This window comes from Rhinolophus hipposideros (assembly GCF_964194185.1).
Source record: "Rhinolophus hipposideros genome assembly, chromosome: 5".
NCBI classification, from domain to species: Eukaryota; Metazoa; Chordata; class Mammalia; order Chiroptera; family Rhinolophidae; genus Rhinolophus; species Rhinolophus hipposideros.
In genome coordinates this window covers 89181367-89193697 of record NC_138051.1, presented here as the reverse complement: position 1 = coordinate 89193697, position 12331 = coordinate 89181367, and the positions used below count along the sequence as shown (strand labels likewise).

Sequence of the window (12331 nt, the reverse complement as noted above, 5' to 3'; positions counted from 1 at the left end):
GGTTGAGTGGAGTATAAGGCCCTTTGAACTGGAATCCTCTCAGTTCTTTGGCTAACACAGACAGTAGTGGCCCTCAGGGGAGCTTGGTGCTGTGTTTTCTTACAGCTCTCTGGAATGACTTCTTAGATGAACCCATTAATTTTGTCAACCACGAATGTCCTAGCAATTGGTTGCTCAGTTCTCTGTTAGTAAAGGTAACTCTTCTGCCTTCAGTGGATGAGGAGTCTGAGCGGGAGCCGGCCTAGTTTATGAGATTGAAGAACTTCAGCCAACACCAAAACTATGTATTCTGTAACCTGAAGACTGAAGGGCATTTCTAAGCCTTCACATCTAAAATGTAATGCATTATTGGCTACATGATAAACTAAAAACTAAAAATTAAAGGCTTTGGAACTACTTTATATGGTTCTTAACATCTGAAATGATGTGATGAATGTGAAAACCCTTGGAAAATCATGAAGTGCAAAATAGCTATAAGATATTGCGAATAAAATTGCTCTTCTATATCCTTCATCATCATGAGAGTATAATTTAATAAAACTAAGAAGAGATTGATAGATAGCTTAAGCTCAAAACCGGTTTTTATTCCATTTTAGAAATAGAAGAAAATTTGTAATTTCTAAATTCTGTGTTTGGCATAGTACGCCTTTTCTAGCTGTGATGACTGACCAGTGATTTAGAACCTTGTTTGACAGGTATTAGAAATAACAAAACTATCTCTTATTGAGCCCTTGTTAGGTGCTGGCTTAAAAACTTATGTACATTCATTTTTTTTCCCCAGTGGTTACATGTATATATTTTGTGATTCCTCCTGATAGCTTTTTTTAAAATTAGTTTCAGGTGCACAAAACAATGTAATAGACATTTATCATTTATATCCCTCACACAGTGATAACTCCCCTCCCCCATCTACTACCCCTCTGACATCGCACACAGCCATTACATTTCCACTGTCTCTGTTCCTAATGCTATTATACCTCCACTTCTTGTAACTATATATATATACACACACATATATATATACACATATGTATACACACATATACATATATATGTAACCATATATACATAAAATTGTAGTTGACATTCGTTATCGTTCAGCTTCAGCTTCAGGAGTACAGTGCAGTGATCAGGCATCTACATCATCCCTGAGGTGGTCTCCCTATGTACGTTCATTTTTTACTCTTGTCCTCTACCCCACATAGAAATGAGGAAACTTGAGAAAAAACAGAGCTTTAAGCAACTTGCCCAAAGGGAATGACTGAGCTAGAATTTGAACCCAGATCTGTCTTACTCCAGAATTCATGATCTTTCCTCTTAAGCAATTAATTGCACGGATTAAATTAATAAAGTCTGTGTGTCAAACTGATTCTTATATCATCCTTATTAAATTACCATACAGGAATGATCTGTATGATAATTTAATAAGGATGATATAAAAATCAGTATCTCTTTATTAACCTGAACCCTAAACTTTGGTGATAAGTATCATTTACTCCTTTAAAACTTTTTAAAGTGTTTCAGAATGTACCGTATAATGTGAGCGAGGAAAGATTCTGTGGGGATTTGATATTAAACAGAGAATTTATTATGTTCTGAACAGATTACCCGTTTTTCAGTGAAGCTCCTAATTTTGCTGATCAGACTGGCGTGTTTGAATACTTCATGAACACCGAAGACCCTGGAGAGCACCGCTTCACACTACGCCAAGTTCTCAATCAGCGCCCCGTTACCTGGGCTGCCGACGCGTCCCACACGATCAGTGTTATAGGAGATTACACATGGTATGTAAAACTGGTGTTCTTAATGTAGATCCGACTGAAATAACCTTGTAATGTTGTCAGGTACATTCCGAAGCAAAGACTGTTCCACAGCCCTCCTTGTCCTAGAACCTAGGAAGCGTGGGATAATTATTAAATATCACGGTGGCCACCAACTAGCCAATTGTTTTGCTACTTCAGTTTCCTTTCTCAGATTTGCCCGGTTTAATAGTAATGATTGCAGGAGCAGACTGATTTTAATATAAAAACTGAGGACTTTTGGACCCAATCATAACTGAGTATTTATAAACAGACTGTGATTTGCGTGTCGTTTCTGTTTTCCTGTTGCTGAAATGTTGATTTGTTGATCTAGTGTTGCCACCTGCTGGATCCACACTGCAATTACAGTGTTTTTAGCCTTTGTAGAAAATGTATTTACCAGGTGACAACAGATTCAAGGCACCCACCCTACACCCACGGAATCAGACCCTGTGGGGTGGGGCCAGCACACTGAGTTTAACAAGTCCTCCAGGGGATTTCAGTGCTGCTCAAGTTTGAAAACCCTGCTGTAGAGCCAAGATCGAGTTGACTCTGTCTTTGCAGACAAATAATTTTAGGTCTTTCTTCTGGAGTTTTTAAGTCTTATTAGGCTTAAATGTAAAAATTAGCCCCGAAGTCCTTTATGTTCTCCCAGAGTCCCTAGCTTTGTCTTCACTGCTTCTGTTTGCTGATGGAAATGTAATAAACCTATTTGTTCGGAATTGTGTTGAAACTTACCTTTTCTGTATTCCTAGAAAAAAGTGGTGCCTTTAATATTAGGATGAGAAGTAGTTTGATTATAGAAAGACAAGAAATGTATTCAGAAACTTAAAAGCAGTAAATGTTATTTGCCAGTAACTCACTAAAAGAGGCAATGAAATGACTTGAGTCATGTAAAACTTAAAACCATCATCCGTGAAGACTCTTGAAACCCATTCCTGCTACAAGCACAGACCTAGCAAATCATATCTTCACCTCAATTAGAAGTTTGGAAACACGTGGCTGTGAGATGATGACACATTTGTGCTATTCTCGGAATGGCATGATTAAAAGCCCTAACCAACAGTTTCATTCTGCAGGTCCAATATGAGGATCAAGTGTGATGTTTACATAGAGACCCCTGAAAACGGAGGTGTGTTCATTGCCGGAAGAGTAAATAAAGGTGGCATATGGATTAGAAGTGCCAGAGGCGTTTTCTTCTGGATTTTTGCAAATGGCACCTACCGAGTTACAGGTGATCTAGGTCAGTGACTTCTTCTATGGCACCTAACTTACTAGGTAATATGTCGCTGGGTGCATCTGCTTGTTACCTATGGGAGTAATGAAAGGTGCTTGAACAGCTAATTGGGAAAAGATTCAACACACATACACAAATACTAAACAATTCAAAATTATAAGTTAATTAATTAGTGCAGAGAGAGGCAACTCAGTAAAGGAGAAAATGGGGCAAAGCTTTCTCAGATATTGTAGAGTTGAGCCGGGCTGTCAGGGTAGGGTTTGCATAGACTGGGATGAGATGGTGGGAGCAGGGAGAGAATGCTCTGGAAACACTGTAAATAAAAGCAAGACCGTGAGAATGTTGTCTCGGTGCTCATGGAAATATAACAAGAACTGATTTGCTTAAAATGGAGTAATCCTGTTTCCTAATGTAGTTAAAATTTGAAAATAGCTTGACTTTTCTCATTCATCTGAACAGCCCTTGTCTTATGTAGACTAGTATTTTATCCAGAATAGGTGCGTAGACCATGTACAAGTTGAATTCCATCCACTTCCCTTTGGTTTTGGGAAGCACACTGCTCTGTTGAAACTAGACCTTATTGGTGGTCACTCTTCTTGATTCTCAGTCTCTTGACTTCCCTCTCACATTAATAAAAACTTTTTTCTCTTATAGTTTGCTACTATTGCCTCTTCCTCAGGTGAAAAGGGCCCCATAAATAGAATAAAAATCAGAGGGAGTGGGTAGTAATTAACATTAGAGTAGAAATGACATAATCATGGTGTGACTGATCTAGAAGGTACCTGTACTTTCTATCCCATAACAGGGAGCCAGAGAGGTTAATTGATTTGCCCAAGGTCTCAAAGTGAGTTAGGCAGGATTGGAAGTAGGAATTTAAATCTGTGTCTTCAGCCCCCACGGCTCTGTGTTTTAAACTGCCCACTCGACATCTCTGTGTTTCTCTCTGGCACTCAAGTATAATACATCCAAAAATTAACTCATTATCTTCTCTCTCTAATTCTCAGTGAATGCTATTACCATGTGATCAATTATACCAGTTAGAAATCTTATGGGAGTCCTTGATACTCCTTATTGTCCATATTAAGTCCAATCAGGTATAAGTATATCCCGGAACCATTGGTGCTAATGCATTATACTGTAGTTGGTTTGTGAGTTGACTTCACTGGTTCTCTTGTGAGCTCAGCTTAGCAGCTTAATACATGCTTGTTCGATGTGCGCATGAATGAAGGATGTTTTGTTTTAAATTAGGTGAGATCTGGAAATGTAGGTCTTTATTGAGGCTGACTTTACTACATACAAATGCCACCTGAGAACCCCCTTGACTTATGTGAGTCTGTGATTTAGATTTTAGAAATATGTCAATTAAGATAATCATTTTGTGTTACAGCTGGATGGATCATATATGCTTTAGGAAAAGCTGAAGTTACAGCACAAGAATGGTATACACTCACTTTAACTATTAAGGTAAGTATTGGTGATCAGAATGCCTGCAGGTAAAATGTTCTTTTCTTGTACCTTTCTATTTTCTGTTACCAAATGAGAGGGGAAAATTGATAAAATAATGGAAATAGGCAGAGAATTTGCCATGATACCAGCAAATCATTCCTCCCTAGGATGATAGTATGTGTCACGGTAAACCCACATGAGAACCATCAGCAGGTGACTCTATCACCCCAGTATTTTTTAAAGTTTTGTTTTTGTTTTTTAAACTCAGGAGTAATTGGTAGATAAAGTCAACAATTGAACTATTTTTTCAAATTGCCTGAACCAAGATTATAATTGGAGCTTATAGGTACAAGCAAAGTCACATACATTTATTTTTGATGGTTGAAAATAATTTGGTTTTCGACTGTCAGCACAATATTTTAGAAGCTGGTTTCCATGAATATGTTTGTCAGATGAGATACCAGATTAATTTTAGTACCATGGCACCTAAAAATGTTTGTCAGAATCACTGTTTGATCATGAGTTATTGATTGGCATGCTTCCAAGGGATGTTACGTGGAGAGATTCTTCTGTATAATATACTGCTCTCTACCAAGATAGTCCTATCATAATTTTGTTCAGATTATAATAGGGATTAAAAAGGGAATTCAAATAACTTTTTGAACTTGTTCTCTTCTTTTACCCAGCCAAAAGAAATGACAATACTAATTCTTCAGGCTGTATCAAAATGTATTGACTATCTGGTTTGGATGTAACATAGTTTATTTAACTATGTCACACTTGATGGGCATACTTTTGTTCCTCGTTCCTCCCTTTTCTAGTGAACTGAGGCAGTAAGGGCTGCCTTTACTTGTAGATAGAGGGGAGGGATCTCTTATGTGCCTCTTGGGGTGCACATATCCTGTTATTTGTTTAGGCAGACGTTGAGAAGTGCAATTGCATTTTAAAGTTTGCTAGCCAAACTCAATTTTTATAGCAGTTACAATAATATTTGATATTATACAGTTTTAGAGATTTTTTTTCAAACTAACAGACCTGATTTGTATTTCCTTGACAATTAGGGATTTTACACGTCTTATATTTATTGGCTATTTGTAGTTTCTCTTCTCTGAAATTATGCATTAACATTCTTTCCTCATTTTCCTATTGTGTTGTCTTTTTCTGATGGATCTGTATGAATTTATTGTATATTCTGGGTAGTAATCCATTGTCTGTTATATGTGTCACAAATATTTTCTTCTGTTCTCTCATGATGCGTATTTTAATTTTGCTGATGGCATGTTTCATGAATGGAAATTTTAAATTTTGGTATTGTCAAATATTTCCCTTTTTTTTTATTGCTTTTATGTTTTATTTTGGTTTAAGAAGGCCTTCTCCTTTCTTTAGGTTAGGAACATTTTTTCCCCCCCAAACTAAACAAAGTTTAGGATTTTATTTTTTTATTTTTTATGTTTAAGTCTTTAATCCTTCTGGAATTTATCTGTCATTTGTAAAGGGAAGAGCCCAATATAATTTTTCTAAAACAAATGGATAGATAGCTATCATCATTTATTAAGACTGTCCTTTTGCCCGTGATTTGAAGGTCACTTTTTTGATGTAACAAATCATCATATGTGCATAGGCTTGTTTTTGAACATTTCTGTGTTCTTTATATTTGTTTGTTTATTATTTTCCAATATGACACTTTAAATTGTGTTAACTTCTAAAATCTTTGACTACACGGCTCACTCAATTCCTTCCTTCAGAGCTCTTTCCCGACCACCTTAGATAAAATAGCACTCATTTCACTCTGTCCTTCTTCTCTTGGTTTATTTTTCTCCAAAGCTCTTATTACCTCCTGACATCACACACATTCTGCTGATTGTTTGTGTCCGTCCTACTCTCTGCACTAGAATACAGCTCCACAATGACAGGCCTCTACCTGCTTTAAGCACCGTTGGCTCTCCAGCACTTGGGAAGGTGCCTGGCACACACACTGTCCCACCAGAGCCCAGTGAATACTCGTTGAATGAATGTGTGGCTATCTGGTGGGCGAATTCCTCATTCTTCTTTAAAAAAAAAATTGTTTTTTTCAATTACAGTTGACATTTGATATTATTTTATATTAGTTTCAGGTGTAGCATAGTAGACATTTATATAATTTACAGTGATCCCCACGATTTGTCTATTACCCACCTCACACCATATGTAGTTATTACGATATCATTGACTATATTCCCTATGCTGTACCTTATCATTTCTTTTTCAGAATCATCTTTGCTATTCTAGTACATTTACTTTTCTATTTAATGACTTAAGATAATATTCTCAGGCGTAGGTGTGTTTGGGACCAGATAGACCAGCATTCCTATTTTCTTGCTGACAAATCCTGAGACTTCTAGCAAGTATTTCACCTTTTTCGAGCTTCTGTTAATTTTTATCTGTAAAACGGAGGTATCTTCTGTCAGGCTGATTTAGGGTTAAATGGTTTTTATTCTTTCATTTAACACATTTTTATTAAGCATTTACTGTGTGCACTTCCCTAAGTGCTAGGGATGTAGCAATGAGAGAGACGGACAGGGGTCCTTCTTTCTTAGAGCCTGTGTTCTGCGAGGACAGAGGTTGGCAGACTTTTTCGTAAAGGGCCCGAGAGCAAATGTTTTACACTTTGTGAGCCTTGTGGTCTGTGTTGTAGCTACTCAACTCTGCTTGTGTAGTGAGCCATAGATAATAGGTAAATGAACGGGTGCAACTGTGTTCCAACAAAATTCTATTTATAAAAACAGGAGGTGGCTGGCCTCTGGGCCATAGTTGGCTGACACCCACCTGTTCTAAGACAGTAAACTTGTATATAAATAAATAAATTAAAAATTGAAGAAAAAATGGGGCAATGAGATAAAGTGGCTCCCCTGCCTGGATTCTCTAGATAGAGAGGCCAGGGGGTATGTTTGAACAGAGACCGGAATGATGAGAAGAGCAATCTGAGCAGATGCGGCCCCTGTACTGGCCTTGTGTGAAAAGCAGCCAGGAGGCCAGGTTGGCTGACACCTGGGGAGCGAGGGGCCGGGGTGGGAAGCAGAGATGAGGTACTGTTACACCAGGTTTGTGCTTAATATGATTTGTGTATATGAGTCCTTGGCTTAGTGTTAGCATTTACTGCTCCCTATGTGGCAGAAGATGTTCAATAAGCACTTTTAGAGCTGAAGGTAGCTGTGCATGTGTGTAGTGATGGGAATGTACGTGGCTCTGATTTTCAATCTGAAGTCTCAGTATCTCCATCTGTAAAACACAGTAACTGAGTTAAGGCCCATTGCATTATACGACTTTAACGCAAATTTTATTTTGGGTCTTGGCCTAATGCTTTGGATCTTTAGCTTTTGGTCCTTGGAAATGAGCTAGTTATAAATGTTTAGCTGTAATTGGCATGCTGTGAAAGTATGCTCATAGATGTGCTATCATAATAATAAGAGCAAGCTAGCATTTACTGCTTACTTGTGTGCAAAGCACTTAGCCAGCTAGGAATGACAGCCATCTGAAGAGGACATTATTTTGTCTTTCTCTGTCAGTGACCAGTGAGTCCTTTCTATGGATATTTCCCTTCTTAAACTTCTTACATTCCTCCTTCCCCCAGTCCTCACTGATGATTACTGTTTTTCTAACATAAGGATGGGCTTTTCTTATGACATTGAAGTGATATTTTGTACATGGGGACAAAAAGGCATTCAATAAAAGGACGGTTTGGCTCCAGCAGTCATGTGTTAAGAGCTGGTAGCTATTAGCCACAACTCAGAAATAACAAATTTTTTTTTTCACTTTGGTGGACTCTTGTCTAAATTTTTACAATCATGTTATGAAAAGTTTTACATTTTTGTCACTTTTACAACATTTTGGTGGAGTACAAGGAGATGCTGAGGTATTCCTTATACCTTGGAAACTATTTACGCAGGTAGATAAGAATTTCCTCTGAGAAAATTTTTCCTGTATTTCCAACTTTTGCTCCAACTTCTGGAATTGTGTGTTGCTGTGGTAAGTCTTAAGTGAGAAGGATATTAGCTCCACTAAATACGTGGGCTATGCGTTATTAGGAACCAGACTTGAGAGAATCCTTTTCAAGCGTCTCCAAGGGATGCCTTTCTCTCTACCCCAGGGTCATTTCTCCTCTGGCACGTTGAATGGCAAGCCTCTGTGGACCAACGTCCGTGTGAATTTCCCGAAGAATGGCTGGGCCGCGATTGGAACCCACTCCTTTGAATTCGCACAGTTTGACAACTTTCACGTGGAAGCCTACCCTGCTAGGCGCAGAGCACCATAAGACACTCTTTGGATTTTCCTTCTTTTGGGTTTTGGTTCAGAGCCAATTCTTGTTTTGATGGATCACTACATGAGCCGTTTGGAGGCTAAAAGTAATGAAGAGAAAATGGGGAGAAAAATACATTTCTGCTTAATCCTGAGGGAGATTTTTTTTTTAGAACTAATTCCAAGGGGAAACAGGTGAGTCTTTGAGTCTTTGACGTCCCCTACAACTCACACTGTGCACTGGTCCGTCCTTAGGGTGGTCCAGACCGCGAAGCCTTTGTTAATGCTGAGGGCAGCTCTCGCCATCTTATTTGCAAGTGATCATGCAGATGCCAATAACGCGGCATCACAGAGATGCATGGATTAATGCTGACGTATGTCTAAGTGAGCCGATGTTCTCGTCTTAACGTAATGCTGCTGTACAAGGAAGCTGAAGAACACTGGAAGTGCTGCTTTTTGAAAACCACTTCAACATGTTATTCTAAAAATACGTTCTAAAAAGTATTTTTTCTTTTCCTTTTTAAGATGATGCTTTTGAACTATAGATATGATGAGTGGGATGATTTGAAAAAATGCCTCATTCATAAACTACCTCTAAAGCTATGTCTGCAATAATAAATACTAGCAGATTAATTGGGCTATCTGCATTTTTAAATTCTTTTGGATGCAACTTTTAGTATTATAATCCTTTTAACTCTCTATGAACATTTACCCAGGTGGCTAGAAGAAGAAAATCCCATATAGCCAATGCTGTAAGTAGATCTAAAGCTGAAATGATAGCAATTTTCTTGTCTCATTTCATTTTATCTTTCATGGGCTGTCTTCTCATATGTCACTGGTAACAGACTAAAATAGCTAATGTATTCTTTTATCTCCTTGTACGTGGAAGAAGGGGAACACTTATCTATTTACTAGTTCATAGAATTGGATCATCTAGTGTTTGGTTTGGTTAGATGCATTTATTTCATTAAACTACAGATATATTTAAGTATGGATGAGCATATTTCTCATGCAGTATAATTTATGTTTAAGAATTAGTGTACCTCCTAGAAACAACTCTAATTATTCCTGTGGATAAAGTAAATCCTGGAATTCTTTATAATGAAAGTTTAAAACTTCAATGAACTAATTCTTCAATTTTAGAATTTGTAATGGTTTAACATAGGCTAAACTGATATGGAGTTTTGTATTGCTATTAAATGCAAGAAACTAAATATTAGAATAAATTAGATTACGGAGTAAAATTTTAAATTAAAACCAAGTCTAAGTGATTTCCAGTTCAGATCCCTACATATTTTTTTAATTAACTTTCCTGAAGTATAATCTACAACAATAAAGTGTTCTCATTTTAAGTATACAGTTCAATGACTCTTGATAAGTGGATACATCTATGCAACAAACACTCCAACCAAGATATCAAAACAATTTTTTTCCCATCACTCCAGAAACATCTGTTGTACACCAGTCATTTCCTCTTACCCCCATCTCAGGCAACCGTGGATCTTATTTCTATCACTACTGATAAGTTTTCTTTGTTCCAAAACACTTTAAAACTGGCATCATAAACTATGTACTCTTCTTTTTTGTGAATGGTTTCTTTCATTCAGCGTAATGCTTTTGGGATTTGTCTGTGTTGCTGTGTTAGTCAATGGTTTGCTGTTTGTTTCAGAATATTCCATTATATGGATTGTACCACAATTTGTTTGTCCCCCCAGTTTTGGTCTTACAAATAAAGCTGTTATGAACATTTGCATGCAAATCTTTGCGTGGACATATGTTTTCATTTCTTCTGGGTAAATACCAAGGAGTGAAATTGCTGGCCCTTTTGGAAAGTAAGTATATGTTTAACCTTATAAGAAACTGCCATACTGTTTTCCAAAATGATTGTCTGATTTTACCCTCCCATCACAATGTTTAAGAGTTTCAGTTGCTGTACATTCTTGTTAATGCTTCATATTGTTGTTCTTTCTAATTTTAATCCTTTCTTATGGGTGTGTAGCAGGTGCATTTGATGTTGAGCACCTTTTCATGGGCTTATTTGTCATTCATATATTTTAGTGTGTGAAATGTCTGTTCATATCTTTTTCTCATTTTAAAAATTGGGTTGTCTTACTAATGAGTTGTAAGAGCTCTTTATATATTCCAGATGCAAGTTTCTTTTTTTAAAATCATGTATACTAGGTCTGACAATTAAGTACATGAACTTGTTGCAACGACGTTGCTCACCTTTTTGATATCAGAGGGATTATTCATTATGAATTTGTACCAACTGGGCAAACAGTTAACCAAGATTACTATTTGGAAGTGCTGGAAAGGCTGCGTGAAAAAGTTAGACGACCTGAACCTTTCGCCAACAATTCATGGCTCTTACATCATCACAATGTACCAGCTAACATGGTACTGTCTGTGAGGGAGTTTTTAGCCAGTAAACAAATAACTATATTGGCACACCTTCCCTACTCACCTAATCTGGCCCCCAATGACTTCTTTCTTTACCCAAAGATAAAGGAAATATTGAAAGGAAGACATTTTGATGACATTCAGGACATCAAGGGTAATACAACAATGGCTCTAATAGCCATTCCAGAAAAAGAGTTCCAAAATTGCTTTGAAGGGCAGACTAGGTGCTCGTGTCAGTGCATAGCTTCCCAAGGGGAGTACTTCGAAGGTGACTGTAGTGATATTCAGCAACAAGGTATGTAGCACTTTTTCTAGGATGAGTTTGTGAACTTAATTGTCAGACCTCATATGTTTTGTTAATTGTTCTAAGTCTGTATCTTTTGAAGAGAGCAAACTTTTAATTTGGCAGTCTAATTTATCTTTTATTCCATTTATAGTAGGTGGTTTTTGGTGTCCTAAGAAATCTTTGTTGATCCCAAATTTACAAGGATTTTTTCCCTTTGATTTCTTTTAGAAGTGTTATGTTTTTAGCTTTTACATTCAAGTCTGTGATCCATTTTGCATTAATTCTTGTATATAATGAGAGATGAGGATTGAGGCTCATTTCCCCCCCCATATGGATATTCATGTTTTTCAGCATCATTTGTTGAAAAGACCATCCTTTGTCAAAAATCAATTGATCACATGTGTGTACATCCAGAAATAAACTCCATTCACTTAACATTTGATATTATTTTGTATTAATTTCAGGTATACAGCATAGTGGTTAGACATTTGCATAATTTAATAAGTGATCCCCCTGACTAGTCTAGTACCCACCTGGCACTATACATAGCTATTACCATATTATTAACTATATTCTCTATGCTTTACTTTACATCCCCATGACTATTTTATAACTACCAATTTGCACTTCTTAATCCCTTCACATTTTTCACCCTGTCCGCCAACCCCACTTCCATCTATCACTCTGATAAATCTAGTATCCATCTGACACCATGCACAGTTATTACAATATTATTGATTATATTCCCTTTGCTATACCCTACATTTCCATGACTACTTTGTAACAACCAATTTGTACCTCTTAATCCCTTCCAGTTTTTCACCCATTCCTTCAACCCCCCTCCAATCTGGCAACCATCAAAATGTTCCTTGTATCTATGAGTTTGTT

The 12331-nt window shown here is 37.1% G+C and overlaps 1 protein-coding gene across 2 annotated transcripts in view; it reads left to right on the top strand.

The window, feature by feature from the left end:
• Positions 1-11876, top strand: part of GALC (galactosylceramidase) — a 49324-nt gene extending 37448 nt beyond the window's left edge. For both annotated transcript variants that reach the window (XM_081048448.1, XM_081048449.1), the window contains exons 14-17: positions 1604-1784; positions 2879-3042; positions 4424-4500; positions 8609-11876. In XM_081048448.1, coding sequence (XP_080904574.1) covers positions 1604-1784; positions 2879-3042; positions 4424-4500; positions 8609-8773 — 587 coding nt within the window. In that variant the 3' untranslated portion in view covers positions 8774-11876. The remainder of the gene's footprint in view (positions 1-1603; positions 1785-2878; positions 3043-4423; positions 4501-8608) is intronic.
• Positions 11877-12331: the final 455 nt, after the last annotated feature.